General features: G+C 43.1%; 1 protein-coding gene across 1 annotated transcript in view; it reads left to right on the top strand.

The window, feature by feature from the left end:
- Positions 1-7,560, top strand: part of aoc1 (amine oxidase copper containing 1) — a 32,602-nt gene extending 25,042 nt beyond the window's left edge. The window contains exons 4-5 of the mRNA XM_028804304.2: positions 2,620-2,752; positions 6,898-7,560. Coding sequence (XP_028660137.1) covers positions 2,620-2,752; positions 6,898-7,173 — 409 coding nt within the window. The 3' untranslated portion in view covers positions 7,174-7,560. The remainder of the gene's footprint in view (positions 1-2,619; positions 2,753-6,897) is intronic.
- Positions 7,561-20,231: the final 12,671 nt, after the last annotated feature.

The following is a 20,231-nucleotide window of genomic DNA, read 5'->3' as shown; positions in this document are numbered from 1 at the left end:
ATAAGACAAGATATGTCACAACAAGATGTGATAAAATAAGATAAGATACAATAAGATAGGTTAAGAAGAGATAAAATAGATAAAGAAAGATTAGCTAAGGTAAGGAAACATAAGGTAGGTAATAAGATATGATAGTAAAAGACAATACAAAATAATGTAAGACAAGTTAAGATAAGATAATAAAAGAGAAGATGGGATAGGGTAGGATAAGATGAGATGGGACAAGATAAGAAGAGAGAAGAGAAGACTGAACAAGATAAGAAGAGAGAAGAGAAGAGAAGACTGGACAAGATAAGACAAGATAAGATAAGACAGGGTATGACCAGGTAAGATAAGGTATTGTAAGATAAGATAAGATATGCTAAGATAAGACAAGATATGTCACAGCAAGATATGATAAGACAAGAAAAGATACGATAAGACACGAGAACATAAGATAGGTTATGAAGAGATCGGATAAGATAAAACAGATAAAGATTAGCTAAGGTAAGGAAAAATAAGGTAGGTATTAAGATATGATAGGAAAAGACAATACAAAATAATGTAAGACAAGTTAAGATAAGATAATAAAAGAGAAGATGGGATTGGGTAGGATAAGATGAGACAGGACAAGATAAGAAGAGAGAAGACTGGACAAGATAAGACAAGATAAGATAAGACAGGGTATGACCAGGTAAGATAAGGTATTGTAAGATAAGATAAGATATGATATGATACGACAAGATATGTCACAGCAAGATATGATAAGACAAGAAAAGATACGATAAGACACGAGAACATAAGATAGGTTATGGAGAGATCGGATAAGATAAATAAAGAAAGATTAGCTAAGGTAAGGAAAGATAAGGTAGGTAATAAGATAGGACAGGAAAGACAATACAAGACAAGGTAAGATAAGACAAGAAAAGAGATGATGGGATAGGATATGATAAGATAGGACAAGATAAGACAAGACAGGATATATTTATTTTGTGTGTACAATAAAATAAAAAGTAATTTGAAGCAAATCCATACATGCCACATATACACAAAAGAAATCTTTGCCTTTGGTTGGTAAAATAATAAGTTATTGCACTGAAGAAGTGGAGAGGGGTAGGTAATAAAGGAACAGTCACAATGGTGAAAATAAGCATGAAGGGAGTTTTAATAAATAATGAAGCCGTCACAGTGATTGTACATTCAGCACCATTATAAATAGACTACACACAGTCCGCCACGTATAAGTATATGAGTATGTGTGATGTACCTGAGCTTCAGTTCAGGGTAATCGCTGTGTGTGTTCAAAAATCCCAGTGCTGTCAGATTCTTTAACCTGGGGGTGTGGGCATACAGGGCACTGAAGCACTTGCCAGATGGCAGAGGAGTGAAAATGCTACAGCCAGGAAGGGTCAGGTCTCTGCAGATGTTCTTGACTTTACAGCTGCAGCAGGTTCTGAAGATTTCTTCCAGTGATGGAGGCTGTGAGCCAGTGATCGTTTGGGCCATTTTGATGATGCGCTGGAGGATTTTCCTGTTCTCAGAGGTGCAACCAGAGTACTATGCTAAAATGCAGTATATTGATGATAGACTCTATGGTGCACCTTTAGAAGCTGAATAGTAGCTTTTGTGGGAGTTTTGCTTTCTTGAAACTCCTCAGAAAGTGAAGTCTCTGAAGACATTTTTTTGGCCATCGCTGTCATGTTGATAGACCATAATAGATCTTGGCTAAAATGGACTCCTAGGAATCCAAAGCTCTGAACTTCCTCCAGCCTCTCACCATTGCTGCGGATGGGGTGATGACCATTGAATCTCAGTCTCCTGAAGTCCACAGTCACCTCTTTTGAGTTGAGAATAAGGTGATTGTCTCGGCTCCAGTTCTCCAACTTCTGAACCTCTCCTCTGTATTGTGAACTGATTGATATTAGAGATCAGGCCTAACACAGTGGTATCATCCACAAGCTTACTTATGATGTTGGAATCATAAGCGGGTTTGCACTCATATGTGAAAAGCGAGTATAGGAGAGGGCTCAGCACACAGCCCTGTGGTGCTCCAGTGCTCAGTGCTATGGAAGAGGAGGAGGAATGCTTACTCATGCGCATTCTCTGTGGTCTGCTGGTAAGAAAGCCCAGAATCCACTTGCAGAGATGTTTATTGAGGTCAGCGGATGCCATTGTAATGAGATAGTCAATGTGATTCGCTTCACCTGCCAGTGGTTTTAATGTTGTGGCTGACCTGTGTGTGTTAGGTGATCTGAGCTACAGAAGCATAAGTGTGAAAGTCACTGGTTTATGGCATTCACAGACATAAGAACATAACATGTTTGGCAAACAAAAGGAGAGCATTCAGTCCAATAAGCCTGTGTGATCAACTAATTAGCTATGTTGGCCCGATGTCTCATCCACAAACTTGAACAAAGTGTCAATTCCAGTTTTCTCCTACATGCAGATTAAGTGAACTGGAGTTTCTAAATTAATAGTCAATGTGTGTAAGAAAAAGCGGCCTGTGATGGACTGGAGTCTCATGGTGGGTCTTGTATTGCTCAGAGAGGCTCCAACTGCTCAAAACTCTGAACTGGAATGAGAAAGTTTAGAGAAAAGATTGAATAAGTCCTTTTATTTTTTCTCTTCTCTTTTTTTCAGGTATCCCTTGGCAGTGACACGTTATCGGGACAGCGAGATGACAAGCAGTAGCATCTATTGTCAAAATGATCCTTGGGAGCCAGTGGTGCACTTTGAAGACTACATCCGAAACAATGAGAACATTGTGAATGAGGTAGAGCGATTTTTTTTTTGGAATGTTTTAAAATTGTGTCCCCGTATTGTCAAGTTTCTGTCCATTGGGTGCATAAAGTAATAATTGACCAAATTACGGACTTTTCTTTTGCTATTGGATGAGTAAGGAGATAAGGTTGTCTGACAGCCAAAGAAGACCAAATCCTCTTTCTTTAGAGTGAATAAGCAACTCCTGTGGACCCTCGGGCTCCAATGAATTCTGTCCCACCCATAGGGCTGAAAACTCAAAAAAAGGGGATCTCCTTAATATCACTTTGGTTTCTCCTGAACAACAATGAGATCAGAAAGAAATAAAATGGAGATGTGTTCTCTTGTCTCCTGCTTCTCAGATTTGTCTCATGAGACAAAATACCTCAAATTCTCATATGGTTCTCCTCTTGAGTTTGATGAGAGGATCTCAACAAAGTCAAACAACGGGCTCAGATTTTCAAAGAAGTGCCTTGACATTTTTTTATAATTTGTAAGTGTAAGTGGCCAAAATTTTGGAGAAGGACAAAAGCGTTGGTTTTCACAAAGCCTGCTGTTCAGTGTTTTTAGATCTTTTTGTCAGGTGTTTCTATGGTATACTCTCGACGGTGATCTCATTAGACCTTCTTCTGATGCAAGGAATCTTGGTGTCATTTTTGATTCCTCCCTTTCTTATTCCGCCCACATAAACCACATTAAGAAACTTTCTTATGTTCACCTCCGTAACGTATCCCGTGTTCGCTCATTCCTTTCCTTTTCTAATGCTGAAAAACTTGTCTATGCTTTTATCACATCCCGCATCAATTATTGTAACTCGCTGCTAGCAGGTGCTCCTTCTAATCTTATATCACAGCTCCAGTTGATCCAAAACTCTACTGCAAGAGTCCTTACACGGACCAGCAGCAGCGAGCACATCACACCCATCCTGCTTCGCCTTCACTGGCTCCCTGTGTCTTACAGGATTGAATAGAAAACTTACAAAGCTTTAAATGGCCTTGCACTGGACTACATCATTGACCTTCTAAATCACTAAGCTCCACTAAGGTCCTCTGATTCTGGCCCTCTTGTTGTGCCCCACACTAACCTGCACTTTATGGGTGACAGCAGGGCCTTCACCTCCATAGCACCCAGACTTTGGAATGACATCCCGAAATTAATTCGATCAGCTGACTCCATTCATTCTTTTAAAAAACAACTTCAAACTCCTCTGTTTAGGAAGGCTTTTAACTTAACTTGACATTCTGCCCTTTCTTTCAGTTTACCTGTCTGTCCAGGTGCTCAGGATAATTTGTGTGTCTGTTATATCACAAATTAGGTTATTTGTAAGGTTTTTCTTATAGTATTGAATTTAGTATTTTACTCTGGTTTATTGTTCTTTATTCTGTTTAATGCTTTGTTGTCTGTTCTATTCAGAAAAACATTTGTATCCAATGTTAAATATACCCTGCTGTTTTTTTTTCTAAGACAAGTCTTGAGCATGGGAAAGGTGCTATATAAATAAAATGTATTATTATTATTATTACTGAAGTAGAATTACAAGCATTTCATAAGTTTCAAAGGCTTTTATTGACAATGACATGAAGTTTATGCAAAGAATCAATAGTTGCAGTGTTTTCAAGACCTCTGCCATTCGCCCTGGCATACTGGCAATCAACTTCTAGGCCAAATCCTGACTGGTGGCAGCCAATTCTTGCATAATCAATGCTTGGAGTTTGTCAGAATTGATGGGTTTTTGTTTGTCCACCCGCCTTGTGAGGATTGACCACAAGTTCTCAATGGGATTAAGGTCTGTGGAGTTTCCTGGCCATGGACCCCAAATTTCAATGTTTTGTTCCCCGAGCCACTTAGTTTTCACTGTTGCCTTGTGGCACTGTGCTCCATCATGCTGGCAAAGGCATTGTTGGTCACTAAACTGTTTTTGGATGGTTGTTAGAAGTTGCTCTCAGACGATGTTTTGGCTCCATTCTTTATTCATGGCTGTGTTCTTAGGCAAAACTGTGAGTGAGCCCATTACAACCCCACACATGAATGGTCTCAGGATGCTTTACTGTTGGTGTGACACAGGACTGATGGTAGCGCTCTTCACCTTTTCTTTTCTCCGGATGCCCCAAACAATTGGAAAGGGGAGTCATCAGAGAAGATAACTTGACCCCAGCAGTCCTCATCATCTGTGGTAGAGCGACAGGCGTTCAGCAGGCTCCTATCAGTTATGGAGAATCCACTGCATCCACTAAACAGTGTCATCTCCAGACAGAGGAGTAGCTTCAGCAACAGACTGCTGTCACCGTCCTGCTCCACTGACAGACTTAGGAGATCGTTCCTCCCCCAATCTATGCGACTCTTCAATTCCACCCAGGGGGAAAGTTATTGTCTGTTTTTTCCTGCATTGTTATCAATCTTTAATTTAATATTGTTTTTTATCAGAATGCTGCTCTATCTATCTATCTATCTATCTATCTATCTATCTATCTATCTATCTATCTATCTATCTATCTATCTATCTATCTATCTATCTATCTATCTATCTATCTATCTATCTATCTATCTATCTATCTATCTATCTATCTATCTATCTATCTATCTATCTATCTATCTATCTCATCAGTCCAATCCCTGTACCTTTTGCAGAATATCCGTCTGTCCCTGATGTTTATCTAGGCTTCTTTGCTGCCCTTCTTGACACCCACCAGGCCATCCTCCAAAAGTCTTCACCTCACTCACACCTGCCTGCTGTCATTCCTGAGCAAGCTCTGCCCTGGTGGTGTCCCGATCCCGAGCTATTAATCAACTTTAGGAGACGCTCCTGGCGCTTGCTGGACTTTTTTGGGCACCCTGAAGCCTTTTTCACAACAATTGAACCTCTCTCCTTGAAGTTCATGATGATCTGTGTAAAAAGGAACAGACTCGACACACGTAAAAAGGTCTGGGGCAGTCACCCGTATAATATTCCTGGCTGCAAATGGTTTTTTAAACAGTACAGAGCTGTTGACAATACAGAACTGATGAGGGTTGGAATAGATGGCGGCTTTAAGGGATCAGACTGGAAGTGATGTAGGAGAACTGGAAGTGACGTTCTTCAGGGCGCTGGAACCGGAAGTGACCTTCTTCTGGGTGCCGGAACCGGCATCGTCATCACTGACTCAGATAGGTTTTCCTGTGGCTGGTCTGTAGAGATAACAGGAGAAGGTTTAGTGCACCCCATTACCCCCTGGCCTCGCGTGGAATTATCTTTGCTTGGTCCACACAATGTCCCCTTACTCGCACGTGTGTGACATATGATAAATGGTTGATTTAGGTGCAATCTTCCTAGCAGCAATACCTGTCTGTGAAGCCCTTGTTGTGCAAAGCAATGATGGTGCTTTTGTGGCAGGGCTGAAACGTAGTGGAAAAGGGTTTTTGGAATGAAGTTCATTTTCATGGCAAAGAGGGACTTTGCAATTAATTAATTGCAATTCATCTAATCACACATTCTGGAGTAGATGCAAATTGCCATCCGAAAAACAGAGGAAGCAAACTTTGTGAAAATTAATTAAATTAAATATCAATTAAATTGGCCACGACTGTACATGTTGAAGTGGTAATAGATCACTTTACCATGATTACAGAACTGTAGTCCTTGTGTCTGAATAATGCAATCCACGACTCTTAATTTATATTACTGTGCTCCAATTAAAGCCCACTCATTTTAGAAGAAGAAGGCTGGCAGTGCAGCATCATGGGTAAGACTTAAGACTTCAAAGCCTGAGGTTGTGCATTCAAATCCCACTACTGACACCATGTGGCAACAAGAAAGTCACTCCATGTCCCCGTGCTCCAATTGGAAAAACAAGAGACGCAACCAATCATATCTCAAATGTTGTAAGTCACCCAGGATGAAGGCATCAGTCCAATAATAAGTTCATTATTATTATTAGTTAAATATTGCATGCTTTTCAAACCAAATTCTCAATTTTGACTCCTTTTACCTCAGTCGAATCTCATGTCTCGTTTTCATCTAATGCTGGAGAAACGTCTGTGACAAAGTCAATTCCCAAATGAATCCCTTTGGAGTCTCACGGGCCATCAAAGATCAGCCAGTGACCGGTAATGTTTTTCCAATGGGCAGGTCTTGTAACAGATGCTCTCTTCCTCTTCCTCATGTGTTTGTTGTCTCCACAGGATTTGGTTGCCTGGGTAACCGTCGGCTTCCTGCATATCCCCCACTCGGAAGACATCCCAAACACGGCCACCCCCGGGAATGCAGTTGGATTCTTTCTGCGGCCCTTTAACTTCTTTGATGAGGACCCCTCGGTGGCTTCCAAGAGCACGGTCATTGTCCGACCACATAAAGACAGCTTCACGAAACTAAACACACAGCGGTGGACGCCTGAAGTTGTGGGCCACTGTGTGTCCGACAAGCCATTTTACTACAATGGCACTTATTATGAAGTTTAGGAGGGCTAAAGTTTGGGCTGGTGCTGTGTGTTTGTACTCTTTTTCTTGTTTTATATATTTTGTTTACATTTTTACAGTACGATTTGCAATCGGCCTACAAGTTTGGGTTTTGTTTGTCTGGAGAGAAAAAATTCACAATCATGGCACTGGACTTCTCATTTCGTAACAGCACTAAAGATGGCATCTTCTCCTCAGGCGTCCACCATTTGCGTGGGAGGCTGATATGAGTGAGGCCTGAGGTTAAGCCAATAAGAAATGTAGTAGCGTCTCTGTCATTTGGAGTGTACATCCTTTTGTTAAGTTGTTTTTGAAGTGTAATAGAAGCTTTTCTTTTCACGCAATATAAGCTTCTCCTCAACTGCTAATAAAAATCTTCTTATAAAATAATTAATTTCTAACAATAATATAATTTTACTCCTTCTTTTTTTTGGATTCACTATGGCAATGCTCTGCTTAGCCAAAGATAATATAAATCCATCCATTTTCCAACCCGCTGAATCCGAACACAGGGTCACGGGGGTCTGCTGGAGCCAATCCCAGCTAACACAGGGCACAAGGCAGGAAACAATCCCGGGCAGGGTGCCAACCCACCACAGGACACACACAAACACCAAGCACACAAAAGGGCCAATTTAGAATCGCCAATCCACCTAACCTGCATGTCTTTGGACTGTGGGAGGAAACCGGAGCCCCCGGAGGAAACCCACGCAGGGAGGACCCGGGAATCGAACCCAGGTCCCCAGATCTCCCAACTGCGAGGCAGCAGCGCTACCCACTGCGCCACCGTGCCGCCCATCATATAAATCGTATATTAAAATATTGTCCCGCAAATCTCCGTACCATTTAAATATGCAATTAAAAATACAAATGAAGAGATGACTCTGCACAGTTAGCTACTTCAAGAAGGAATCCTACTCTGTTGGGCTCTTGAGCAAGGCCGTTAACGTAAAAATTGTTCCAGGGGCACCGTACAATGGCTGACCCCAGCCTAAGGGTCATGTGAAAAGATGATTTCCCCTCGGGGATTCATTCAGTATATCAAATCAACGTAGAAATAGTGTTGAGCTGTCAAAATTCGCCAACGTGTTTTTTTTCGACGTGAGTATGCTTTGTTCGCTGATGACTGTGTTTGCTGAAAATTCCTTGGAAATTCACTGAGTATGTATATTACATTTTACAGATAAATCGGTAATTTCGTTTAAATAATGAATACTGTTAATAATGACACACATGGGGGCGGTAGCGCTGCTGTCTTGCAGGGAGTCACGTCGCTGATATTCCCTGACTGGAGTTCTCATGTTTCCCTGATGGGTTTCCACACTGTGCTCCGGTTTCCTTCCAAAAATATGCAGATTTGGTGACACTAAAATGATGCCAGCGTGTATGGAGGAGCAGTTTCAGCGACAGACTGCTGTCACTGTCCTGCTCCACTGACAGACTGAGAAGATCATTCCTCCCCCAAACTATGCGACTCTTCAATTCCACCAGAGGGGGTAAACGTTGAACATTATTCAAGTTATTGTCTGTTTTTTACCTGCATTTTTTATTACTCTTTAATTTAATATTTTTTGCTGCTGGAGTATGTGAATTTCCCCCTGGGATTAATAAAGTATCTATCTATCTATCTATCTATCTATCTATCTATCTATCTATCTATCTATCTATCTATCTATCTATCTATCTATCTATCTATCTATCTATCTATCTATCTATCTATCTATCTATCTATCTATCTATCTATCTATCTATCTATCTATCTATGTGAGTGCTTGTATTCACCTTGCGATGAGCTTGATGCCTCGTCCAGGGATTGTTTCAGCCTCGTGCCCAATATTAGCTGGAATGGACAAATCCCTGGACTGATGGATTTAATCATTAAACATCCTTTTCAGAGATATTGCAGTAAGGTGTGATTGGAGTTTAATGGGGGTACCAGGCAATTCACAACACAGCGAAGCCGAACCTGTTCTCCCCGTGATGATATCTCACACTGCCACCTGGTGGATTCCTCCAGATTTACGTAAAGTACGCACGCAAGTATAAACACTTCAACGCTTGCATAGTGGGAGCGTCCGCTGCAGCATGCGTCGTGTCGCGTGAAGTATAACTCCGGCCTTAGGGGTCACCACAGTGGATCATCTTCTTCCATATCTTTCTGTCACACCCATCACCTGCATATCTTCTCTCACCACATCCATAAACCTTCTCTTAGGCCTCCCTCTTTTCCTCTTATAGAAAGTATGGAAAACTCATACTAGTGTTTGTAATGTGACCTTACCTGATCTTATATTTATAGACGTGGAGTACATGGCAACAGACATTTACAGACAGTTGAATTACAAAGTAATGTATAACAGAAAAATATTTGCTGATTGGATGGCATTCAGTTTCTTATCCCTGTAACATCCCACTGAGTGAATCCCAATGGCAGGTGGGCTTGTAAACGAAGACTTTATTGCAAGACATTTCATAGTAAGGTTATTATACTCAATAATCATGGCGCCGGAGGGTGACAATAGTGACCCTATAAACCCATAAACTTGTACTATATGGTGCTGTATTCACTGTGCGCTGTTTGCATTATGGCTGGCTCTGGTCTGCAGGTGTGAATGTCATTGTAATGTGCAAACATGTCAAAAGAGTTTACCTTAATTTAGCAAATCCTGACTCTTCATATGCAAAATCTGACTTAACTGGAATATGAAGTAGGTCTCAGAGTGACACAATTTGGGTCCTTCTCTTAGCTGTAGGTGTACAGGCATTTGTCAATTTTCTTAATTTAGAAAACTTCTCCGAACTTCACCGGGATTGAGGAGAGCTCATCAGCTGTCCTGACTTGCTAAGAGCAGCCAGATGTTGGCGTTCAGACAGATATGGGCCAACACATTCCTGGAAAGACTAGTAAACCGATATCAATCTGACAGAGATGGAAAAATTGGTGGAATAAATCTTGAACGTTATGTGATCGCTCCATCTACAAAGAGAAGAAATGTGCTGCCAGGCTGAAATGAAAGTGATAGAGATGTTACGTGTAAAACGCAGCTTTGCAACACCAAACTAACCATTTCTCAAAGTTCAAATGCCCTTACAACACATAAGGTAATACACAGATTTATACATTTTTTCTGACGACTCCACGTGAGGTATTGTTAAAGCAGGCTGCATGTCCTTAAAGCTGGAGTTGTTGGTTTGATTGACTTCTGAACCGTTCATCCACCTGAAGCTAAGGATGTTCAGGCCCGGCCACTACTTGGATGGGAGACCATCTAGGAAAAAGCTTGGGTTGCTAATGGAAGAGGTGTTGGTGAGGCCAGCAGGGGGCGCTTACCGTGTGGATCCCAGTGCCCCCAGTGCAATGACGGGGTCACTGTGCTGTAAAAATGGTTCTGTCTATTAGATGAGATCCTGACTCTCTGTGGTCATTAAAGATTCCTGGGCACCCCAGGGTGTATCCTGATGTCCTGGCTAAATTGCCTTCCACGGTCGAGTCACTCTGACCCCCTAACTATCCCTGGTCTCTAATTGGCTAACTACCTCACCCCTTCATCACCTTACAGCTAATATGTAGTGAGTGTAGTGCTGCAAAATGGCTGCTGTCGCATCATCCAGGTGGATGCTGCACAGAAGTGGTGGTTGAAGTGTAAAGCAGAGTGCCATATAAATGTAAAGAATTAGTATTGTTTATTATTATTGGTTCCAAATCAAGAAACCAAGAACATTCTAGCATTTGTAGTGTATAGCCAGTCAGTCATTATCCAACCCTCTATATCCTAACACAGGGTCACAGGGGTCTGCTGGAGCCAATCCCAGCCAACACAGGGCGCAAGGCAGGAACAAATCCTGGGCAGGGTGCCAGCCCACCACAGGGCACACACACACACACCAAGCACACACTAGGGACAATTTAAGACCGCCGATGCACCTAACCTGCATGTCTTTGGACTGTGGGAGGAAAACCACGCAGATACGGGGAGAACATGCAAACTCCATGCAGGGAGGACCCGGGAAGTGAACCCAGGTCTCCTTACTCCTTGCTACCAATACGCAACCATGCCGACCTCACAATTTACGAATGCAGCCAATCAAAAGTTTTCAATGTTGTTGACAGAAAGTGACACCTTTTTTTTACATCAACATGCCATTAAACTGATTTAAAGATATAGCCAAGACATCACTGACACTTCTAATGGCTCTTACGGCTTTGAAGTAAAATTTCCAGATATGTCCAAATCTTTGACTGGTAGTGTATGGAAAGGAGGATGTGCAGGGATGGGCATCCTGGCCGGGTTGGTTGGTGGCACCTTTCCCAGATGGAAGGCCATAACAGAAAGGACAGATGGAGACTGTCTCCCAGGACCAGGTGTTCCCTGCATCCCTCTGATATGATTCCCATTTGGATCCCCCTTGCAGGGCCACATTACAATTGGAGTCCTTGGGTGCCACTAGTGGGTGCTGCTGGGTATAGGCTCCCCGGTTCCCAAAGAACTTCTTCCTGACCCGGAGGATCTTCCTGCAGGAAATATTGTTACACTGGAAGTGCTCCAGGTTACTGGCCAAAAGGAGCTCCTCCATGTCATTCTACACTGCTCATCCGGAGTGACATGGTGGAGAAAACGCAAGGACAGCAGGAAGGATAGCGATGTGCTGTGCTGTACTGAGAAGGACTGATTTAAAAGAAGTCCGTTAAAAGTGCTTTGTGGAATAAATGAACCTGTGTTTGAACTGAGATTGTGTGTTAGAAGTTGTGCCCAGGGGATCTCAGTGGCACCACTTAATGGTCACAGGTATTACCAAAATATAATAGGGAATGTCAGTCAGTCATTTTTCCAACCCGCTATATCCTAACACAGGGTCACTGGGGGTCTGCTGGAGCCAATCCCAGCCAACACAGGGCACAAGGCAGGAAACAAACCACGGGCAGGGTGCCAGCCCACCACAGTTGTGAGGTCACAAATTAATGAAAAACACTTTCAATATGATTGCTTTGTAATGGAGAATAATGAAGAAGACAATAAGAAATAAATTTATTACAGTCTACTCAGTCTGGCACAGTAGTGCAGTGTTCAGAGCCACAATGTCACCGATCCAGTTTCCTGGGTACAAATCCCACAACAAAACCCTTGTACATGTGGCGTTTGCATGTTCTCCCTGTGTCTGGGTGGGATTTCATCTAAAATCGCTAAAGATGAGATGTGCATGTAAAGGGTTAACTAGTTGTTTCAGACTGGTTCATGCTTGGATGGGCACTGGGATAGGACTGGTATCCAATTACAGCTGATTCCGCCTTCACCAGTCAGCGCCAGCCCACCGCAGGGCACACACACACACCAAGCACACACTAGGGACAATTTAGGATCGCCAGTGCACCTAACCTGCATGTCTTTGGACTGTGGGAGGAAACCGGAGTACCCACAGGAAACCCAAGCAGACAACCCGGGAAGTAATCCCAGGTCTCCTTACTGCGAGGCAGCAGCGCTACCACTGCGCCACCGTGCCGCCCGTAGTGTATAGCGAATTTGACATATTTCAATTAAACACAAGAGCTAATCTTCGTCAGATTACAAAATTAGATTAGAATATGGTTTTACAGGGTCAGCCTCAAAACTTGTGTAAATATAATCTACAGATGAACTAACAAATTGCCAGAGTCGTGGTATTAAACTGCTTTTCTTTCTTTCTTTTTTTTTTTTTGTGTTCTGCTGATTTAAGTGCCGCAGATCTGATAATATTATTAAAGGACCCGTAATAATCAACTTTTTCTCTTCATTATCATCTTTTCTTCAACAAATAAGCAATAAAATGAATATCTCGCCAGGCGGCCAATAAATAGACCATTGTTAAGCAATAGGATTGCAAAGTCCCCTTTCACTAATTCCACTTGCAGTCAGCGATTCCACTGAATGTGACCTCGGTGAGGAGGGAATGAGAAGTGAGCTGCTGTGTCTTTACGCCTCGTCAGTGCACTGCAGTCTTTTATCAGGCGCAAGATAAAATCGAAACATCAAGAGAAAAAAAAGATTCAGAAGATCTCAAAGGGGGTAAATTCTTGTTTCATTGCCCCGTCCATTCCTACTGCTTTTAATGCTAAGGAGAGTAAGTTCAGCTGGTAAACCGTGTGAACCACACAAACGCTTTTTCCTTTTGTTATTTCAAGTCCCATTCCTTTCATCTTTACTGCATTTTATTTTTATATCTCATAAACCGCTATCACCTTTCACAATAAAAAGAAACTGATAAAGACTGCCAAGTTCTCCTATACGCAAGCAAGCCTGATGAATGCACGGCAACATCAAGTGTAACCTCTTTGAATTCGGATGAACCCCTCAATCCTCCAGTCGGAGCGCATTCAGGTTTAATCAGAGGGTCTCCAGTAATCTGACAAACAGGACACACAGATCAAGTCATTTCCGGCTCTTCTCGGTTGCCATGGCTGTAACTCCAGCCCTTTTTGGCACTTCCAGTAAGAGCTGTTTAAATAAACACACAGTAGCTCTTTATGGGAAAGATTACTGAGACGGCATGAGCCCGTCGCCCTCCGGCTGATGGCAAACAACCTGACAGACATGCGCTGGAAGGAGGAGATGGAGAAAGAATGATCAGCGTGTTCACAGTGAAAGAATTCAGGACTTGGCCGCTGATTAAGAGGCAATGAAAACCAGCAGACACCCCGGCCTTTTGAGGTTCTCGCGCGGAATGATAACATTCGGTGGGTCTCTTATTAAAGAACTAGTCATTTAGCCCGTTACAATAACGGGCGCTAGAACAGTAGTGCATAAACATTAGTAGGTACAGTCTATATTAAATGGCAAGAGACTTTGACCTCATTCTTTTTGTTGGTCGTATTTTTCTTTCTTTCAGCCTTTCTTTTGTTGATGTTTACTTGCTGTTCTTCGTGGGCTGCCGCCGTGTATTGTGTGTCTTTAATTTTCTGTGACAGTAATACTGTCTTGTACGTCCGCTGGCTTGTACGTCCGTAATACACCTTTAATTTTCTCTGGCGGTAATACAGGCGTGCGCGTCGGTAATATGCCTTTGATCTCCTCTGACAGTAATACTGGCTTGTATGTGGCTGTAATATGCATCACTGTATTGTGTACCTTTTAATTTCCTCTCGCAGTAATACTGGTTTGTATTTCCGTAAAACACCTCTAACTTTCCCTGACAGTAATATCGCGCATTGCACCGTGCCCCGCGCATGCGCACTTCACCAGAAGACACACACACGGACACCTGGACGCACAAAAGGATTTTATTAAAGAGGATAGCGTCTGCCGATGTTTATAGTTTGCTTGTTCTGTGCAACAAGACCATAAAAACGCTTTCTTTGGCTTTTAGGGGGGTCAACTTCAACAGAATGAGAGTACTGAACTGTCCAAAGATGTGGTTAGTGCACACCCATGGACTCGTACGGAAAGTTTGGTAAAATTGACCAATCAATGTCATTCATTTTGAATTGGGGGCTTCCTTGAAATCAATTAGTTAGTGCACCATCTGTGCTATCTATAATGGTGTAATTGAGAAGGTCTGCCACATTTTCATTCTTCATCCATGGCTTATACTGAGGTGTTGTGGTACTGTATGAGGAAGTCGGGAGTGGCAGAGAAGTATGTAAGTGTGGTACAGGATATGTATGAGGGAAGGGTGACAGTAGTGAGGTCTGCGCCAGGAGTAACGGAGGTGGGATTACATCAGGGATCGGCTCTGAGCCCTTTCTTATTTGCAGTGGTAATGGACAGGTTGGCAGACGAGATTAGACAGGAGTCCCTGTGGACTATGATGTTTGCTGATGACAATGTGATCTGTAGCGATAGTAGGGAGCAGGTCGAGGAGACCCTGGAGAGGTGGAGATATGCTCTAGAGAGGAGAGGAATGAAGGTCAGTAGGACCACCAAGACAGAATACATGTGTGTGAATGAGAGGGAGGTCAGTGGAATGGTGAGGATGCAAGGAGTAGAGTTGGCGAAGGTGAATGAGTTTAAATACTTGGGATCAACAGTACAGAGTAATGGGGATTGTGGAAGAGAGGTGAAGAAGAGAGTGCAGGCAGAGTGGAGTGGGTGGAGAAGAGTGTCAGGTGTAATTAGTGACAGATGGGTCTCAGCAAGAGTGAAAGGGAAGGTCTACAGGACGGTAATGAGACCAGCTATGTTATATGGGTTGGAGACGGTGGCACTGACCAGAAAGCAGGAGACAGAGCTGGAGGTGGCAGAGTTAAAGATGTTAAGATTTGCATTGGGTGTGACGAGGATGGACAGGATTAGAAATGAGGACATTAGAGGGTCAGCTGAGGTTGGACGGTTGGGAGACAAAGTCATAGAGGCGAGATTGTGTTGGTCTGGACATCTGTAGAGGAGAGATGCTGAGTACTGTATATTGGGAGAAGAATGCTAAGGATAGAGTTGCCAGGCAAGAGGAAAAGAGGAAGGCCTAAGAGAAGGTTTATGGATGTGCTGAGAGAGGACATGTAGGTGATGGGAGTAACAGAGCAAGATGGAGAAGAACAGGAAAATATGGAAAAAGATGAACCGCTGTGGCAACCCCTAAGGGGAGCAGCCGAAATAAGAAGGTCATCCCTGGCTTATATAGTGCCCTCCATAATGTTTGTGACAAACACCCATATTTCCTTGATTCACCCCTTTGCTCCAACAGTTTAAAATTACAAATCAAACAATTCAGACCTTGTTTGAAATGACAACACTTTATCTACATGGTTCTCTCATTTCGGAGCTCAATAATGTTTGAGGCACAGTGATGACAGGTCTATTAAATCCGTCATATTTAGTTCCTTGTAGCGTATCCTTCACATGCAATGACTGGATGTCACCAGGTGCTGAGGGTCTTCTCTGGTGATGCTCTGCCAAACCTCTAATGTGGCCATCTTCAGCTCCTGCTTGTTTCGCTGGGCTTGTCACTTTAACTTTTCACTTCAGCACATGGAAGGCCTGCTCAGTTGGATTGAAATCGGGTGACTGGCTTGGCCATTCAAGAATTCTCAATTTCTTAGCTTTGACAAACTCCCATGTTGCCTCTGCAGTTTGTTTGGATCATTAATTTGTAGGATAAAGCGCCATCCAATGAGTTTGGAGATACTGACTGGAACTTGAACAGATCTGATGTTTCTACACACCTCAGAATTCATTGTGTGTCTGCCGTCAGCAGTTCCATCATCAGTGAAGAGAAGTGTACCAGGACTTGTGGCAGCCATACATGCCCAAGCCATAACACCCCCAGCACCACATTTAACAGATGAGGTGGTCTGCTTTTATGGTGGCCAGAGTGCCAATCCTGCCATCAACCCACAAACTTTCCCTGAAAACCTGCAGGGCTGGATGCAGATTAATGTCTTACCCAGAACAGAGCAATTGCAGGTTAAGGGCCCAATGGAGAAGAGTCACTTCTGGCATGTTAGAGGATTTGAACCAGCAACCTTCTGACTGTTAGCGTAGATCCCTAGTAAATGCCATTCCCTGTAAATACCAAGGATAACCTTCATGCAGTGTGGCGTGGCGAATGATGAAGCAGGGTAAAAGACAAATGCTTGGGGCGCCAACCAAGCAAAACCCTATTTATTTCTAACAACAAAAAAGAAAACTGTAACGAAAAACCCTCACTCGTAGGCGCTCTTAGCTAGAGACAGTTCCCATGAATCAGTGCACTGTCAGGGTCACACTTTCTCTCCTCCTCTCTCTATCTCATTCTAGTGTTCACTACTGTGGTCAGGTCCGAAATGAGACGCCATCTCCCTATTAAACCAAGTGGACCGGAAGGGCCGGGGCTTCCTTGGCTTCGTTGCCCTCAAGGGGTGGGTTCTCTTGGCTGTGAGGGAAAAAGAGGGACAAGACTTTTAGCCACAGCACCTCCTCTCTTTCTGGGGTGGTACCACATAGCTTAGGTGAGCATGGAGGGTGACCCTCTGGCATACATACGTGACAAACAGTCACCTCTGTAACATTAGAAACCTTATGCCATCGGAAGTAAAATTATTTTGTGCAAATTTCACAAAATAGTAACACCCATATGAAAACAAATATGGTGTCACAGAAAGAAAAAATCAACTTAACAAGGTGTTTAAGAGCCATTTGCTAGTTACTAAAGTTATATTAAATGTTTGCCTATATATTAGTGCATAGTCAATGGGAGGTTCTTATAACCCCCACAAGTTGAATTGAATTGGTATATTCTAACTACTTCTTGCCCCACTGACTATAGAATAGTCTCAGTTAGTGACCTGCCTTGCCAAGTGGAAGGCCTGGAGGGCACCCGGTTTTAAACCGGGCCTTACGTGCTCAATAGTATGAAAGTTAACATGCTCTATTAAACGTGCAGTGCCGTATATTAGAGCATACTGAAGATGAAGTAAAGTATTTTTAAGTATAGAAATAAATGAAGTTTGACAAGAAAAGCTAAGTTAATAGGAGAAACATTTTTAATACAGTAGACCCCCGCAAAGTCACGGTTCAGAGTTCGCAGCCTCAGTTATTCGCCGATTTTTCCTTAGAACCTAACTAATAATTGTTAATGGAAACTGCAAATATCCTATGCAATTTTTTATGGCTTTTTTCGTGGTAATACTGTACTGTAGAAAGAACACAAAGCAACCATAGAGGAAAACGTGGTTTGTGATTTTGAAAGTAGCCAATCTGAGAGCGTTATTCATTTCTCCTTGCTGCTGATTGGCTGCTGCCCTGTGACGCATCTCCAGCAGATGCAGCCCAGCATTCCTGTATCAAAGCAGTTTACCACCCGCGTGTAGCTACAGTATCTCGAGTGTTCCACTGAGCGTTTTTCGTTTTGTTCTTCTTAAAGCCCTAAGATGCCACCCAAACGCCTTGCACCTTCTAAGGCTTCTGGCAATGAACCTAAGCACCAGTAGAAGTTTAAGACACTCCAGGAGAAGGTTGAACTACTGGATTTGCTCTCAGAAACTTAAATGTTATGCCTTTGTAGCCACCCGAGGAGCTGAAAATCCACTCCTTTGCCATGCAGTCATTATCTTCATTACATACCTTCATCGTACTGCATCAATATCATTCATTATTAGTGAGTACCTGTACATTTTACTGTATTTTTATTAAATTAAATTATTATGTATTTACCCTACTTGTACCAAAGAAAACACGCTTGCATGAATCACAGTACATATAGGGGTAACATCGGTATTTGACATTCTAGCACTGCGGGAGACATAGCAGTACAGGACAGTACAGTAGACGGGTTACCTTTACATTCTTTTTTTTAGGGTAATGTATTAAGCTGAGTTTGAAATAAAATTAAAGTGTTTTGGGGGCAAAATTAGGGTTTAAACTATAAAAATAAGCATTTAAAGGCATTTTTTTGACCACATCCAAAATTCATGGGTTCTCTAGGAACGTAACCCCCGCGAATCTCGGGGGTAGACTGTATATCTTTTTATGCCTTTTATTCTACATGTGTAGCGACCTTTTTTCTTTATTCTTGTGTGGACTGTTTGCTTTGAATTTTCAATAAATCTTTTAAAACGAACTTTTGTATTGAGAGATTTCTTTTGGCGCACGTTTAACCCGTGCTTGATCCTGCCTTACTCACCAGCAGCTACAAGGGGGCCAAACTCTATAGAAGGCTTTCCTTACGATATACAGACAGTGTTTGATAATGGTGGAGTGTTTGTGAATGGATTGAGGAGTCTGGAAATGTTCACACAAATGTTAAGCACAAAAACGGAGCCTTACACCAACCCAGGTTTCCACATGTGTATGAGAAAGGTGTACAAAAGTGCAGATAATGCAGCGCAGACAAACGTATCACAAACGTTAGGTCAGGTTGGGGAGCGGGCATTGGCACAGCATGTTGCCACACCCACCACTCGACAAAACAGCTCGGGATCCTGGTTGGCAACCCCCAAGGCAGGCATGTGGTCAAGTCCCACCTCCCAGAAATGACCTTCTATCAACCGCAGCCAGGTGTTACATGGGCATCCCCTTGGCCTGGTCTATCCACTTGGATCGTCAGCAATGAGGATCCTATGTGCCGGATCACCCTCTGGGAATCGCGCCACATGGCCGTAGTGCCATAACTGATGCTCCCTCACAATGCATAAGCAACACAAAGTCAAACCAGCAGAATTCTCTGAAGACACAGAGAACTTAAGGAGTCCAGTCTTCATCTCAGGTCACTGGATAGCGTCCATGTCTTGCAAAACAGGAAGCACCAGGACTCTAAAGATTTGGACCTTCGTCCTTTTACATAGATATCTGGAACGCCACACAACCCTTTCCAGCGACCTTATGACCCCTCCATGCTCTCCCAATCCATCTACTGACTTCATAGGAAGAGTCACCAGACACATGAATGTCACTGCCGAGGTAAGTAAACCTCTCAATGAGGTCGACACTCTCTCTGCAGACAGACACACTGCTGATGGTCATGCACAAGAGGTCATTAAAGGCCTGGCTCTTTGGTTTTTATCAGGACACTCATAAGCCCAGACACTCAGACTCCTCACTCAGTCTCTCAAGAGCCCCGATCAGAGCCTCCATTGACTCCGTGAAGATCACAGCATCATCAGCAAAGTCAAGATCCGTGAATCTCACTTCACCAACAGATGCCCCACAGCCGCTGGACCCCACGACTCTGCCCAACACCCAGTCCATACAGGCATTGAGCAGAGTAGGAGCAAAAACACACCTGTGATGAACCCCAGAATCAGCTCCGAAAAACACAGAAGTCTTGCCTCCACTCTGCACAGCAATCACAGTACCAGTGTACAGACCGGCCATGATATCCAGCAACCTCAAGGGGAATCCCACAAAGTCTCTGGATGTCCCACAGGGAAGCTCGATCAACTGAGTCGAACGCCTTATGAAATTCGACAAAGGCTGCAAAGAAACTCTGCCGATATCTGCGTTTACACTCAATGAGAACCCTCAGCGCCAGGATGTGGTCGATGGTAGATTTCTTAGGCGTAAAACCAGACTGTTCCGGTCGCTGGTAGGTGAGCAAGTGATCACAGATCTTATTGGTGACGACCCCAGCAAGGACCTTACCCACAAGCCCAGACACTCAGACTCCTCACTCAGTGT

This window comes from Erpetoichthys calabaricus, chromosome 6, assembly GCF_900747795.2.
Source record: "Erpetoichthys calabaricus chromosome 6, fErpCal1.3, whole genome shotgun sequence".
NCBI lineage: Eukaryota > Metazoa > Chordata > Cladistia > Polypteriformes > Polypteridae > Erpetoichthys > Erpetoichthys calabaricus.
The sequence above is the reverse complement of the archived record's forward strand: the minus strand, read 5'-3'. Positions and strand labels throughout refer to the sequence as shown.